Below are 17,221 nucleotides of genomic sequence, written 5' to 3'. Positions count from 1 at the left end.
CAGGAAAAGAAGGGAGGTACATGCAAAAACAGGTATGTTTTGAGATCAGATGGGCCACAAAACTGCGGAGTTCTCACCTGATACGGTTACGCTTTGTGTTCCCACCCAAATTTTTCTCTCTCTCTTTTTTTTTAAGACAGTCTCACTCTGTTGCCTAGGCTGGAGTGTAATGGTGTGATCTCAGCCCACTGCAAACCTCCGCCTCCTAGGTTCAAGCAATTTTCGTGCCTCAGCCTCCCGAGTGGCTGGATTACAGGCTTGTGCCACCACAGCCAACTAATTTTTGTATTTTTTTTTTTGTGGAGACAGGGTTTCACCATGTTGGACAGGCTGGTCTGGAACTCCTGACCTCAAGTAATCCACCTGCCTTGGCCTCCCAAAGTGCTGGGATTACAGGCATGAGCCACTGAGCCCAGCCCCAAATCTCATTTTGAATTGTAATCCCCAGGTGTTTAGGGAGAGACCGGGTGGGAAGTGAATGGATTATGGGGGCGGTTCCCTCATGCTAATCTTGTGATAGTGAGTGAATTCTCATGAGATCTGATGGTTTTATATAAGGTAGTTTCTTCTGTGCTGATATACACTCGATCTTGCCTGCTGCCACGTAAGATGCACCTTTGCTTCTCCTTCGCCTTCTGCCATAATTGTAAGTTTCCCAAGGCCTCCCCAGCCATGTGGAACTGTGAGTCAATCAAACCTCTTTCCTTTAGAAATTACCCAGTCTTGGGTATTTCTTTATAGCAGCATGAGTGATGCTAATACACCACCTATTGGCCTCTACTGTCATTGTCACTACTAACATGCCAGGCATATTACTAGGATTTTTAAAATCATTTACTCCAAACACTGTGTTCTTACTATTTGCTAGGCACTTTGCCAGGTCCTAGTGATACAAGAGTGAACAGCATACACTGCTCGCATTAACCCCCATGACAACTCTATGAGACAGATATTCCTATTATCCCTATATTACCCATGAGGAAACTGAGGCTTTGAGAGGATATGTAACCTATGCCTAAGGCCACACTGCAGAGCAAGGGGTCTGACTCATATTGGCTGACTCTGGAGTCTGAAGTCTTAACCATTAACCAAGTGAGGATGTCTGCTGAGAGTAAGTGAGAAGGAGTCTTCGTGGACCTGAAAAGAGCAGAAAGCTTTAGACCACCTGCATAAACAGAAATCAAGATCACGTATACATCAGCTGCACAAGCAGGATTAGACCTGAGATGTCCGAATTCTCATGCAAGTTCCCCGTCCAAGAGATGACATTTTCATGTCAAGCGTGTACAGCAACATAAATGGAAGCAATGCTTTTATATGATGAGGGTAATATTTAGTATATTTGGGGACTGCAGTGTCAAATGGTGCTCTTATCCTCTTGAAATGAAATCACTTCTAACACTAGGTATTCAACAAGTCCAAGACAAATATCAGATCTTCTCAAAGGTTCAATGTTTTTATAGATATGATACTATTATTGCTTTAGGTTTTGACTATTGCCTTCCCTCCAAATACATTCCTGGGCCACGAAATGACGTTTTGGTCAATGATGAGCCACATATACAATGGTGGTCTCATAAGATTATAATGAAACTGAAAAATTCTTATCGCCTTGTGACATCAGGGCTGTCATGACATCATAGCGCAAAGCATTACGTTTTCTTTTATTTTTCTTTTTTAATTAAGATGGAGTCTCGCTCTGTTGCCCAGGCTGGAGTGCAGTGGCATGATCTCAGCTCACTGCAACCTCTGCCTCCCAGGTTCAAGAGATTCTCCTGTCTCAGCCTCACGAGTAGCTGGGACTATAGGCACACACCACCACGCCCAGTTCATTTTTGTATTTTTAGTAGAGATAGGGATTCTCTACTAAAAATGTTGGCCAGACTGTCTCGAACTCCTGACCTCGGTTACCTGCCCACCTCAGCCTCCCTAGGCATCTATCATTAGATACGTTTATATATGCAAATACCTCTTTGTTACAAATGCCTACAGTATTCAGTATAGTAACACACTGCACGGGTTTGTACCTTGGGGACAAAAGGCCATACCACATAGCCTAGATGTGTAGTAGATTCTACCATGTGGGCTCGTGTAAGTACACTCTGTGACATTCGCACAACGAAATTGCCTAATGACACGGTTCTCAGAATGTATCCCTGTCGTTAAGTGAAGGATGACAGTTGCTCAAAGTGCTTTAATATCTTTGTTCATTGTTATAGTATCTCTTGAGATTTTTCTTTAGGTGAAGAAAATCTCATAAAGGTAAAATTATTTCACCAAAATCATATCAAGTGAAAAAACTGGAATGATTCCCAGCTCTTAAGATGATTAAACTTCCTGAACAGACATTTGTCCACTCCTGATCTTAGCCCCTCTCCCCTCCACTAGAAATATGTACCCTGGATCCAGAGATGATGAATATATACAAAAACATTGCGAATTGTTGGCAATTTTTTCTTTCCTTGGAAAAACTACCTCTAGAACTGACTGGAGCTTCATCATCAAAATTGAGGGGTTTTAGAACCTTGTAGAAAGGACTGAACCATTCTTCTTGAATACAGGTGGTACTCAATATTTGCTAAATGAATCATTTCTGCAATTCTTAAAAACTAAGCTTTCTCAGAAGAGAGAGAGAATAGGAGCGTGAGCAAGCGTGTGTGAGTAAGATACTTCTCAGGCCCCTGCAAGATTAACTTAGCTATGCTGTGAGCCATTATGGGAGCAAAGAACAAGAAGCTCAGCACACCCAAGCTTCCAGAAGAGTGCCCAGCAGGACCAGAGCCAAAGGTGTGATCATAGCAGGGATCAAACGACAGAACTGCATCCTTCTGGGTCTGGGTGGTGTGCTTTTTTAACTAGCTAATTTACATTTTAATCAAAGGGAAGAGCAGAAAATGGCCCATTTCTTTCCCACAACGCCAGAAGGTAATCAAGATCACGGACTGGAGATTTAACACACAGAGAGAGAATAGCTCTGTGATTGCAGTGAGACTTGAGCAAGGTGTCATAGAAAGAAAAGGCTGCAGACTTTTATTGAACTGTTTTAAAATACAAATCCAGAAGGTAGATAAGGATAGCAGGGGGAAAGTGAATTTTTAGGGACAGTCTTCTTGTGTAGAACGATAGACTAAACAGAAATGAAAACCTCTCCAGGATGTGTAAGAAATGCACATCATAAAATCTATCAAGAAACAATCTATCAATTTCCTTGAGAGATGGTCTTATGGGAGGCGGGCAGTTGGTGCGGAGGAACCAAGTACATGATTTTTTTTTTCAATTCTGACAAAGCTTGGATGTTAACCTTTAGAAAGTCACAGAATGTGCACAACTTTCTATTCAATTTAGACAGTAATTCTCTAAATCAATGATTTATAGAAACCTGTGAAGACTTCCGGAAATTACTCAATACTTCTCCACTGGGGTATTTATAAATAAGAAGCTTTGTCAATAAAGATAGTTGTGGAGAGAAAAATCAAATAAAAAAGGGAAAAAAATTCATGGTTTCAAATCAGATTTCAAAATACAGCCAAAAGAAATGTATAGATTATTCCAGCTTGAGAAAAAACAGTCACCAATAACTGGTTGACCTAAACCTGGTAAAAATCAATTTTACATACTCAAATAATTCTGGATAAGCAACAACAATTTCTTCTTGTTTTATTTTTGTTTTGTTTTGAATGGAAGCTGACACAGATTGTGAACAGAAGAGGGAAAAAACTTAATAGCCAGTTGTAAGCTTGATTTAAGTGTATATGAAAAGCATTTTGCAATACTTAAAACTACAAACACCTCCCCAATAGCACAAATACATCACTGATACACTAATAGAACGGCTGAAGAATTGATAGTTTTTCACTCTTGTTCCCACTTTTCCTCCAAAAATCTCATTGACATCCCCAACATCTAATCTCCTCCCAACCCAAAAAACCTATGATCTTCAACACACTCATTCTCAGTACTTTACTTTAAAAAGGGTAACATTTAGCCTTAGATATTCAGAAACTTATCTGATTATACATTATATATAATTCACCAAGAATCTGATGCTGATCAAAAAGTCATCAGCCCAGAAGGTAGCTCTAAATCCAAAGTGAACAGCAAGGATGAAATATGATCACAGCAGACAGATATAAGAAATCAATATTTCAATATAAGGGCCAAATAGCAAAAGGCTTCTTCCTCTCACCTTTTAAATTCCATAGACCCCTATGTGACACTTCCAGAGCCACTCCAAAATGACCACAACTCTTATGTACCCCAATGTTAAATGCAACTATACCAAGTACTTACTTGTCTTGGAAAATTTCCTGAGCAGTCACTTGATCCTTTTTCTTGGCTTCAATCAGAGGAAAAAGGGTCTTTATTTTAGAGAGAGGAATCTGACTTTTCGTTGTCACCTCAGCGGGAGGATTCAGCATATTCCAAATATGCTGCTGAATTGGGGGTAGAGGCTCCCGGGGATGTAAAGCTCTGTGCAGCAGACACTGTTGGAAAAAGTAAGGATTTTAAAACACAGATGGAGACATATATGGCTTCTTTATATTTTCTGATCAGGGATCCTCCACCTTTAGTGTGGGAGGGCTAAGTGATTCATACCACATGTAAAAAACAATCAAGAGGATTCACCTAGAACCACCTTTGTTGGCAGGATATTGGTCAATACCTAAAACCAACTGTAAAAATAGATCCAAGCCTAGCAACAGTATCTTCTGCTCTGGACCTCCTGGAAAGGAGCCTCACCTTATAAATCAAAGCTGTTGCTTTTACTACTTGGGGAATATACAAGATTCCCTAAAATACCTAATTCTAAGACCTGATAATCTGGGATTATAACTTTCTTGTTATAATCCTTTTCTCTCTCTTAATCATGCTGTGCTTTCTCCCTCACTTAATCTCAGAGAATGCCATGTGGTGGATGAAACAGGTGGCTACAGGGAAGCTGTCCATGCTCAGTGAGTCCCAGAGAGAGGTCTGCAAAAGAGATGAGAATACTGAGTTGTCCCTGACTGCTGAGTTTGCACTTTTCAGCACAAGTCCATCCACCTTTCTCTCTCCCCACTGCTACCATTCTTGCCCAGGCCCTATCACCTCATCCCTGGCCTACCAGTCACCTTCTAACTGGTTTCCTGGCTTCTCCTTCCACTGTCTGACTGGAAGTGGTCCAAGAATGAACTGCTCACCATACCCTAGGGTCCTATGATGCAGCCCTGCTTGCCTCCTCGATCACATCACCAGCCACTTGTTCTCCTCACTCACAACCCCAATAGGCTGGGCTCCTGCTTCGCTCATACACCAAGCTCATCCTAACTTTGGGGCCTGGGCTTAACACTACCTCTGCCTCCTCTGTCTTTCCCTAAACCTCAACAGAGTCAGCTCCACCCTTGCCCTTTTTTTAAAAATCATTTTAGTCTTTGCTGAAATACTATCTCTGCAGAGAGGCCTTCCCTGACACTCTATATGAAGTAGCCCCTCCACCCCTATTCTACCACCCCAGTCATTTTCTGTCACTTCCCTTATTTTATATTTTTTATAGCCTCCATCATTATCTAAAATTATCAATTTTTTAGTTTACTTGTTTATTATCTAACCCTCCTCCTTACAAGTAGGGCTCTTCTCTTCTTTACTGCTGAATGAATTCTAAGCACCAAAAATACTACCTGGCACATAATAAGCACCTGGCAGATAACAGCTGAAGGAATAAAGTGCTCTTTTCCAGGGCTCTAGTTGTTGACAGCGGTGTCAAGAAGCAACACCAAGGGGGAGGGGCGCCAAATTCAAGGCCAGGGCAAATTCTCCACTGCCCATGTGAGTGAAGTTCTACACAGCATGCCACCTCATTCAACCACCTATCCTGCCTCGAGTCTACTGGGCCAGGCCTTTGGCCTGCCCAGAAAAGGAAATGCTCTAAAAGGAGTATAGAAAGGTAAGCAGTAAGATTAGATGTCATTAAAAAACAAAGAAAGAAATGAAACTATCAGTTTATTGATGTTTTCCTTCCTTCGATGAAGATTAATTCCAAAATTAAGGTATAACTATTCCCACTTTTAAACAACTTATAAATTGGTAATTCTAAAAAAAACAAACAAAACACCAGGGAGCTGAAGAGCTCCTGTAATTTCAAAATACTGCTCCTATCACAAAGCATGTGATTTATACTATCCCCTGGCCCCCTGGACTCCTTTCCTACACTGAAGAAAACGTAAGCTGAAAGTTTCTATTCTAAAAAAATAAAAGATGCTTAGGTTTAATAGTGAGTATCATCCAAGAGTCAATGTCCTGTAAGTTTCGAAAACCCTGAAGTAGGAATTAAGTACCAATTTCCTCCAGAAATTCCATGCGCTTCTCCCTGCTCCCTTCCCCATTTCAACCACCAACCACAACTATTCCTTCTCCATAGTATATTCATTTGTTTGTCTGAGTTTGATGCCTGCTTTCTTCTTTCGTAATTACTTGACTTTCCCTTGAGCATCAGTAACATCAGGCCTATTCAATGTAAAGCAAGGTAATCCCCAAACTGTTTAAGCAAATCCAAAAGATCCCAAACTCTGTGAATCTACCCCCTCACCACCTTCTTATTATGCATAATCCTTTATTCAGTGCTCTCCCTTGGTTCATTAAAATACCTGAACAGCTTAGAAAGTCCTAAAGATGTAAAGCAGTAATCAAACACCCAACATAGCAGACTACCTCTCATAAACTCCTGAAGATTCTATCTGTGATATCCAATTGACATTTCTTGGAAAAGGGCTAGAACAACCAATGGACAAGTATCCTACCCAGCCTTCCTACTGTAAAACATTCCAGATTTTCAGCATAAACCCCAGGCAATCTTTTCAGTGTCATCATCCGTAAGTCAATAATAAAGGATCTACAAGAGATGTTCTGAAGTACCAACCTCCCTCTCATATTTTCTGAAAGGTCACATTTTAGGCAAATTAAGCTAAGCGAGATACTTACGAAATTCATTCAGGTAAAAATTCCCAATGCACTAAAAAAATGGGATTATGAGAAAGTGACATTTCTGAGCAGATGGGAAGCTGAGATCACCTATTTATTTCTCTTTTAAGCAACTGTTACTGGATGTGATTTTTACAATTTGAAAAAGATTAGAGGAAAAACCTACAGACCACAATAGCTCAAAAGTTACTAATATACTGATTTTAGCACCATTGTATCAATTATTTAAAAAGTGGTTTTAACTGTATACTTGACAAGATATATTTTCAGCATTTCTTTCCAAAATTAGAATTAAATTAACCTCTTGATAACAAATTAATTATTAATCTCTCTCTCCTTCTCCAAGCTCATTTACCCTTAACTGTAGGTATTTCAAAAAGAAAAAAGTGGCCTTCCTGGATCCCACAACCTCCTATAGATTACTGTGTCCTCTCTTTCTCTCTCCCTTCATCAGAAAGTCTTTCTCATCTAGGCATTGTAACCTGGCTTGCACACCATTACTCAACTGATTCTGTGTCCCCAAAGTCCTCAAACTGGACTACAAATTCCTAAAGACCCTTTGCTAAGCTCACCTCTACTCCCCATTGTGCATCTGACTTGCGATTCCTTCCTTTCCAACTCTTCTCTTCCTGTGCCTTCCAAGATGCATTTCTCCTAGTTTTCTACCTCGCTGATTTTTGTTGGGGTATGGAGGTAGGAGCATTTGGTTTGGTTTTGTAACAACCCTTTTTTATATGTCTAATTGTTCACTCACGTGTTGCAGTTCTCTACTTTGTTCTCTCTCCTACTCACCCAGTGTGCTCTCCCAGACAATCTTACTCACTTGTCTTTCTGCCTCAATGAGGAGGACTCTCAAATCTGTGTTTAGACCTGACTTGTCTTCTGGGCTCTGCAACCCTGTTTGTAACTTCCCAATGAGTGTCTGTACCAGGATATCCAATAGATTTTCTCAAATTTAACACTTGTGAAAATAAATGAATTATATTTTCCACCTGCTCATTCTGTATTCCTTATCATATTGAATGGTGACATCATCTTTTCAGTCACCCAAGCTAGGATCCTGTTATCTTCAATTCCTCTTTATTTTCCATCAATCACTCAAGTTCTATCTATACCTTCTAAATGCCTTAAGAATTGATTCTCGTCTCCACTCTCTCCATCACTGCTTTAACTCTTAAGCCTTCAAGTGGGCCACTGAAAATTCTTTAATTACCCACTGCTGTAAAATCCAAATGACTGAGTATGGCATACAAGGTATTCACAACCTACTTACTACTTACCTTCTCTGTCACGTTTTCCATCATTTCCCCATACAGAACTTATTCTGCAGCCAAAGGGATCCACATCCTGGCTCTTCATATTTTCATGCTTTTCCATGTTATTTATTTTGCATGGCATGCCCTCCTTACAACATGCAACGCCTTTGTTCTTTTAGAACTCTGTCCAAATGCTAATTCCTTAGCAAAGCCTTCCCTAAGTCACCCACTTGCAAAAATCTTTTTCTTCTTATTCTCATGGTGTTTTCCCACCACTGTTTTAACTACTGGTTTTTTCTCTCTCTACTTTTCTCGTTCTTCTAGAGGGGTCCATAAAAGAAGTAAGCTTGGCCGGGTGCAGTGGCTCATGCCTGCAATCCCAGCACTCTGGGGAGGCCGAGGCGGGCGGATCACAAGGTCAGGAGATCGAGACTATCCTGGCTAACACAGCGAAACCCCGTCTCTACTAAAAATACAAAAAAAAAAAAATTAGCCAGGCGTGGTGGCGGGCATCTGTAGTCTCAGCTACTCGGGAGGCTGAGGCAGGAGAATGGTGTGAACCCAGGAGACAGAGCTCACAGTGAGCCAAGATCACGCCACTGCACTCCAGCCTGGGTGACAGAGTGAGACTCCGTCTCAAAATAAAAATAAAAAAAAAAAAGAAGCTTATAGTATCTTTCGCACGTGGTTCATTGTTAGTACTCAATAAATAAGTTTTTTTTAAGTTTATGTATCCTAGTAAAGATACTTCTTTATACAGATAAGCCATATTAAAAACTCTCCCCCACAAAACAAACTAATAAAAATTAAAGCCCGTGCTTGCAGCAGCTTTGGAATATAAAAATGCCTGCATTTATGGCTTGTATCTGTTTGTTATTCCAATAAGCATTTATTAAAGATAAATACAACCTACTGTAGATAAGTGTGCAAAATAGTATTAATAGAAGTTTCTCTTTTTCTCCACAGTGAACCATTTTGGTAAGCTTTGAACTGGTCTGCTCCTACCTTTCCTACAAATGGCACAAGGCTTTAGGTCTTCAAGTACATTTGCCAAAAAAACACCAAAGGATTTTTATATCTGTAATTTATACTTCATTACACTTAGCATGCTAGAGTACAGATGGTCCCTGGTTTATGATGGTTCAATTTACAATTTTTGCACTTTACAACAGTGTGAAAGCGATACTCATTCAGTAGAACTCAGTAGGACACTTGCAATGCTGGGCAGTGATATCAAGCTGCAGCTCCCAAGGGTAGACAACCTTTACAGTGCATGATATTGTCAGATGATTCTGCCCAACTGTAGGCTAATGTGAAGTGTTTTGAGCACATTTAAAGTAGGTGAGGCTAAGCTATGATGATCGGTAGGTTAGGTGTAGTAAATGCATTTTCAACTTATATTCTCAACTTAGATGGGTTTATAGGCATGTATCCCCATCATAAACTGAGGGGCATGAGTATTCAGAGTCAAGTCTTCACATGTTAAGCTTCACATCTCTAATTTTAGAACAAAAGATTTTTTTCACTACTTAAAAGAATTACAAGCATCAAAAAAACAGGCAGTTTCTTTCAAGTAGAGGATCCCTCAAATCACAAGCCCCAATATGGACTTAAGTTAGTTACAGATGTTTCATGAAGTGAGTCATAAGGGAGAATCTGTGGTCTCTGCAGCACATGCCCTGTTACCCCCAACCTGCAGAAAAGGGCCCTCTACTCCTCTGTGAGCAACAGCTTGCCTTAAAAAGCCGCTTATATAATTTTTTTTTCAGTTTTGTGGGGGTCAGAGAAGCCTATGTCCTGCTGTCATCAACTGAATCCAGGACTGGAATATTCCTTTCTCCTTCAACCTTGGTCTAGCCCTCCCCTTCCTCAGCATAAGTCAGCTCTCTTGTCAACTTCCCCAATTTACCTTAATCCAATCTCTGCCTTCCAATTCCTTTGGACTCAGATTCAGAAGATTTTTTATATTTTCTGTATTTTAATTATTCTTTAATAATTTCACAATATAACCTTTTTATCTGACCCCCATGCTCCCTTTAATTATGAAATTTTTGAGAAATGTGGCATTAGAACACTTCTTCTCTAACAATGTTATATTATTATATAGTTCATATAAGCTCTCCTACTATTTTGATATAGAAAACGAAGAAAAGTGTTATTTACATACAATACAGGAGAAAAGCCTGAAAAAATATAAAAGAGGCATCTGGCTGGGGGCAATTGTATACACCTGGAGTCCCATCTACTCAGAATGCTTGAGCCCAGGAGTTAAAGACCAGCCTAGGAACCTTTTTTTTTCTTTTTTTTTAAAGACTCGGTCTCATTCTGTTGTCCAGGCTGGAGTACAGGGGCGTGATCTCGGCTAACTCCAATCTCCATCTCCCAGGTTCAAGCAATTCTCCCACTTCAGCCTCCTGAGAACCTGGGATTACAGGCACGTGCTACCATGCCTGGCTAATTTTTTTATTTTTTGGTAGAGACAGGGTTTCACCATGTTAGCCAGGCTGGTCTTGAACTCCTGACCTCAAGTGATGCACCTGCCTCAGCCTCCCAAAGTGCTGGGATTACAGGTGTGAACCACCGCACGTGGCCAAGACTTGCCTTCACAAAAATTTTTACAAATGAGCCAGGCATGGTGGCACGTGCCTGCAATCCCAGCTGTTCAGGAGACTGAGGCCGGAAGAGTGCTTGAGCACAGGAGTTTGAGGCTATAGTGAGCTATGATCACAACACTGCACTCCAGCATGGGCAACTGGCCTTCCTGTATTTTTTTTGTTAAAGTAAGCTTCTTCCAGAAAAAAAAAAAAAAAAAAAGAAAAGAAAGAAAGCATTCCAACTTTATTTTTCTTTTTAAGAGCTCAGAATATTTTTACCTTCTGAAGTAGGAGAGGAAGATGTTATTCTTCCATTAAATAGAGCAAATGGGGCCTTCAGAGAAAAAAGACATTTATTTAGGACTGGCCAATTACCGCAACTTTGCACTTAGCTCTCTTTCATTTAAAAGAAATATGACTTGTTCATCCTTCTTCTCTCACCTGAAATAATCTCTGAAATCGAGGATTTGGGATTTTGGTGGTTGGAAACAAGTCTTCAAGGGTGTCTGTCTTCTCATCTTTCTTTGCCAAGCTCATGGAGTCAATCAAAGCATCAACAGCATTCAACTGTGCCTCTTAAACAGAGAAGCCGAAAGAAAAATGATTATTTCCATTATTCTCCACTAAAACAAATGCTTTCTACGTAGAGATATCCACGGCAATATTGGCAGGTTATACAGTCCTGGCCCTGCCAAAGTATTCTCTAGCTATGCACGTATTTAACCCAAGTCTTGGTTTTCTTATCCATGAAAAGATCGATTTAGAGTGACTGACTGATTAGGTTCCAGTTCTACCATTCAGTGAGCCTTTGACAATGGAGTATCAGATCAAAAGCAAGAAAGTTTGTTTCAGAGGAATACAGCCATATAAAAACCAATCCCTATAAGGAGACTGGAACAAAATATTTAGTATCCATTGAGCTAATATTTTAAAAACTAGTAATTAGCTAAAGAAGAAAAACATTAAAAAGAAAAAACCTCTCTGGTAATGAAGCATAAGCATTTTAATGACTTTAATATAACTTTTATCAGAGTACAGCACCTTAACAGGAAGACACCATTGGATCAGGGTGAGCTGATTCCTTCACAATCTACTGAGGCTGAATAAGCTCTCTCCTCTCTCAATGCCTCCGTGACACTAATCACACCTGCGTACATGTCTTGCCCTACTCCATTCAAACTCTCAAGTTCCATGAGAGCAGAAATACGACATCCTCTTTCCTTAGGTCTCTCCTAATACTAATAAAAAACAAGTGCTCCTCAATAAAAATCTACTCAGTCAATAAAAATGGTACAGCCCAAAGCAATATGGACGAAAGGCAATTCTCCCAAAAATACTTCTGCCTAAACTACTGTGTGTAACTTTCATTTTGCTGATTCATACAGCAGTTCAGCTGTTGAACCTGAGGCACTATTTCTGGAACATTCACAGTCACCAGGCAAAAGGTGGAAAAGAGTAAGTAGTTCCTAAAAAGTACATTATACTTCTATTCTGCACCTTTTCAAATATCCCTTTTGTACAGCTACAACAAAATAAAAGAGCATACAGGTATTTATCATCAGATATTTCTTTTCTACCCATTTATGGACTTTTCATGGTGAAACCATGGAGGTTTCAGGCAATGGCACAGCCAACACTATCTTGAACTTGCTAATTCAAGGCCCTCCCAGCAACAGGTAGGGGGCAGTACTTATACATGTGAACATTCAGTGATTTTCACCTACTACTACAAGGTAGTAGGAGGCCAGATCATCCTGGCATTGCATCCCTACATAGACATCTACTGGGAAATACACGAAATAACTTTAATGTTCCATTTTTCCAATGGAGAAAATGTAAACAAATGTTAACTCACAGAAAATAGATAACAGAAGATATTTAATGTTTCAGATCCTGAGTGATTTATGTCGACAAAATAAATTATCAATAAACTGGGTTTTTAAAAATATTCTGGGCTGGACGTGATGGCTTACACCCATAATTCCAACAGTTTGGGAGGCTGAGATGTGAGGATTGTTTGAACCCAGGAGTTTAAGACCAGCCACAACAACATAGTGAGATTCCATCTCTACAAACAATTTTAAAAATGAGCCAGCCACGGTGGCGCGTACCTGTAGTCCCAACTACTTAGGAGGCCGAGGCAAGAGGATTGCTTGAGCCAGAATTGGCTGTGTCCCCACCCAAATCTCAACTTGAATTGTATCTCCCAGAATTCCCACATGTTGTGGGAGAGACCCAGGGGGAGGTAAATGAATCAGAGGGGCTGGTCTTTCTCGTGCTATTCTCATGATAGTGAGTAAGTCCATAGATTTATTCACTCCAGATCTGATGGGTTTATCAGGGGTTTCTACTTTTGCTTCTTCCTCATTTTCTCTTGCTGCCACCATGTAAGTGCCTTTCGCCTCCCACCAAGATTCTGAGGCTTCCCCAGCCATGTGGAACTGTAAGTCCAATTAAACCTCTTTTTCTTCCCAGTCTCGGGTATGTCTTTATCAGCAGTATGAAAATGAACTAATACACAGGGAGTTTGAGGCTCCAGTAAGCTATGATCATGCCGCTGCACTCCAGCCAGGTGACAGAGTGAGACCCTGTCTCAAATAAATAAATAATTAAATATTCTACTCATTTAAATTTTGGAATTATCAGGAAATAGAGACAGAGTAATACTGTAATACAGTGGCAACTTCCATACAATCAGGTCCATGCCTGCCTCCACCGTGATGCAGACAGACTCACTTCTAGAAGGAAGATAAAGATACAGGCCCTAGGGACCCATCTGATTCTTGGCCTTTCTATAGCACACTACTTCCAAAGGGTCTAGCCAAAATAACAGAAAGAATTGAGTTCCGAGACTCACCTCACAATTCCCTAATCTTAACAGACACAGACAATATACATAAACTTGTAACCTAAAACATCTACTCATCATTTGTTGTTCTTTTTGGTATGTTTTCTACTTCTGCCCCCTATTATATTTTATTACAATTGTTTTAAATGACAGGCTCTCTGGAAGACTGGACCTGTGGCTCTAAGAATAATTCTATATAGGACCCTGACATTTGCAGCCAGATGCTCAATCAGGACCTTTCACATCAAGCCTGAAGTAACTCCTAAAAGCCAGAAATAAGTAACAATGAGACTTGGACTGTTGGTGCAAACTACAAAAACAGGGCAAAGAGAAAAGTTAATCTTCAGCACTGTCACTTTTCATTTAAAGGCTACATCAGACTTTACACAGAACACTAAAGTCACAGGTTTGATACTGCTCAGATTCACTTCGGCAGGGGCAAACTCTGCTCACAACTAGAGATGGACATCCATTACCATCAAGCTTTCCCCTAGGTACATGCTCCAAGGCAAAAACTAGACAGTGTTGGGTGAGTTTAAGGCAAACCTATCCCTACTACTGGAAAAACACCAAGTAAACCACCTTCATCATTACTGTGTCTAAGTGTATGATTGGAAATCCAACTAATTGCACCCTATAAATACCTAGCCCCAACCAACAACTAGCAGACAGGTGATTTCCCAAGAACAGTGTGTGTAGTCAGTGAGTGATCTAAATGAAAACAAACTCACCGGTGGGAGCATATTTCTTACTGTTTTTCAAGGATGAAAACATGTATTGCCGCAAGTCTTCCATGAAAGGCAGCTGCACATACACTAAACACTAATGAGAAAGAAAGGGGGTAAAAGCAGAAACGATGAAATTAATGAAAAAATATAAAACTGATCCCAAATTCTGGGAAAGTAGCATAACAGAAATATTTCAAAAATCGGACAGCCCAACTCTGGCATATGAAAAGTGAAGTGTTTTGACTTCTGCTACTGGCTGTTCACAACTGCAAACAGTATAAAGAATATTAAGCATAAGAGAAATGTATAAAAGAATACTAAAGGACTGCTATCAAATGCATGACCAATACAACAAATGAGAAGACTGGGGTGACCAGAAGGTTGACTTGGAAGTCAAGATATGTGCCTTCTCTTTCCAGTTCGGCCACAGTAAGTTCTCTGAGACAGAGGAAATGATAAGGAATTTAGAACTGTATTTTACACAAGAGAGCCCTAAATAAACTGTTTCACAAAGATCACAACAAAATCATATCCTCAACCTTTATTCATAGTTCTCATTTGTAAAAATGGAGGTAATTTCTCTATTTGGTTCCAATAAGTCAAGAAGGATGAGAACCAAGAAAAGGCCATGGTGAACCTTTATTGATTAGATTCTTTTAATCTAAAACGATTTTCATAATACTTAATAAAAAGATTCTTATAATACTTTATAATTAAAAGATTCTTATATTATTTTTATAACGTATACTTTTTCCTCCAACCGAAAGTGTGGTTCACAGACCAGTATCAGCATTTCTCGAGAGAAACAGAGAATCTGGGCCCTGCCCCAGAACTACACAATGAGGATCTGCATTTTAACAAGATCCCCAAGTAATTGTCATGAACATTAACAGCTGAGAAACACGCTTAGAATAAAGGAACTGAAGAAAAAAAATAACATTAAGACTTTGGGTTTTACCTCATAGTTATGCTTGATATGAGGAAAAGCCACGCCGACTTGAGGATTAGCTCTTTTGTCATAAGCATATCGAACTATGGCCACCATGTCTAAGTCATCCAAAGCATGAATCAGGGAGGAAAGTGCAACTGCAGCTGCCTGGTAAGAAAGATGGATGTATTAACACATATTCAACATGTGAGAGTTTTCACAACAGAACTAAATACTTTAAGACTGTTATCACTTTCTTTCTATTTTACATTTTTTAGGGTGCCCCCTGACTTTAAGGACGAAGTGCACACATTTGCTTTTGATTACATTTACTGTAGCTCTTCTGGGACTTAACCTCATTAACTAAATCCTCTGTCTTACTGCTTCAACCTTCCTTCTCTAAATTTTTATCTTTACCCTAAAAATAAACTCGTGTCAGCCCTCCTAAACAAATCTTTTGTTTGTCCTTCCCTCTCCACAAATTGCTATCAGTATCTTTCCTGTCTTTACCTCTGAATTTCTTAAAATAATAGGCATGCTGTTTCCACTGCTTAGTGCATAATTATTCTTCAGTCTAGTCCAGCTACTGCCCCTACTTCCTTAATGAAATTATCCTCTGAAGTCACCCATCACCTTCTAATTGCCAACTCCTTGGTTCTCGATTTTTTTGTTTGACAGTAGCATCTCACCATTCCACTGTCTCTATATACTTTCTCCTTCATGGCTTCAAAAACAACATTCTCCCCTGATTATTCTCTTTTCTCCACCAATTTGTAAATTCTACTTTAGACCTTTCCCTCCTCCTCTCACTCTAAAATTCTACTTGGGGATTATTTCATCCAGTCCCATGAGTTGATGAATCAAAAATCTGTACATTCTTTTATTTCTTTTTTTTTTTTTTTTTTTGAGACAGAGTTTCGCTCTTGTTGCCCAGGCTGGAATGCAATGGCGTGATCTCAGCTCACCGCAACCTCCACCTCCCAGGTTCAAGCGATCTTCCTGCCTCAGCCTCCCAAGTAGCTGGGATTACAAGTATGTGCCACCACGCCCGGCTAATTTTGTATTTTTAGTAGAGACGAGGTTTCTCCATGTTGGTCAGGCTGGTCTCGAACTCCCAACTTCAGGTGATCCGCCTGCCTCGGCCTCCCAAAGTGCTGGGATTACAGGCGTGAGCCACCGCACCAGGCCTGTACATTCATTTTTAAAACTCTCCTAAGATCTAGACTTAGACTGCCTGCTAGCTGGTGGATATCTGACATGGCATCTTCAATTATCTCAAACTGTTCAGTATGAACTGTTCACATTCACCACGACAAGACTAAAACCTAAACTTACTATCTTTCCCCCTCATTCTCCTCCTGGATTCCCTATTTCCATTAACATCATTGCCTAATCAACCACACTGGAAACCCCGGTCTTTGATAATGCCACCGCACCATTCTCATCCTTCACTTTTTTTTTTTTGAGACAGAGTCTCACTCTGTCCCCCAGGCTGGAGTGCAGTGGCACAATCTCGGCTCACTGCAGCTTCTGTGTCCCCCGTTCAAGCAATGTTTGTGCCTCAGCCTCCCGAGTAGCTGGAATTATAGGCACGCACCACCATGCCCAGCTAACTTTTTGTATTTTTAGTAGAGATGGGGTTTTGCCATGTTGCCCAGACTGGTCTCGAACTCCTGACCTCAAGTGATCCACCTACCTTGGCCTCTCAAAGTGCTGGGCCTCATCCCTCGCCTTTTAAGTGTTCACGAAACTACCAATTCTACCTCTATACTGTCTCTCAAATCCATCTCTTCCCTGACAGCCACCTCTGTTCCCAGAGCTCATCACGTCACTCCCTTCCAGTGGTTCCTCTATTCTGGCATCACTGAGCTGATCACTGACTGGGGGCAGGTCTCACACTTGGCCTTTGC

The 17,221-nt window shown here is 40.3% G+C and overlaps 1 protein-coding gene across 2 annotated transcripts in view; it reads right to left on the bottom strand.

Moving 5' to 3' along the window:
- The window catches only part of XRCC5 (X-ray repair cross complementing 5), a 96,993-nt gene that overhangs the window by 53,659 nt on the left and 26,113 nt on the right, over positions 1 to 17,221 (bottom strand). For both annotated transcript variants that reach the window (XM_016950457.4, XM_054679335.1), the window contains exons 11-14: positions 15,342 to 15,479; positions 14,387 to 14,477; positions 11,249 to 11,382; positions 4,291 to 4,484 (exon numbers count right to left, since the gene is read on the bottom strand). In XM_016950457.4, the coding sequence (XP_016805946.2) occupies positions 4,291 to 4,484; positions 11,249 to 11,382; positions 14,387 to 14,477; positions 15,342 to 15,479 (557 nt within the window). The remainder of the gene's footprint in view (positions 1 to 4,290; positions 4,485 to 11,248; positions 11,383 to 14,386; positions 14,478 to 15,341; positions 15,480 to 17,221) is intronic.

Source organism: Pan troglodytes, chromosome 13, assembly GCF_028858775.2.
Source record: "Pan troglodytes isolate AG18354 chromosome 13, NHGRI_mPanTro3-v2.0_pri, whole genome shotgun sequence".
Lineage (NCBI taxonomy): Eukaryota > Metazoa > Chordata > Mammalia > Primates > Hominidae > Pan > Pan troglodytes.
Note: the sequence above shows the minus strand (reverse complement) of the source record. Positions and strands in the feature narration are given on the sequence as shown.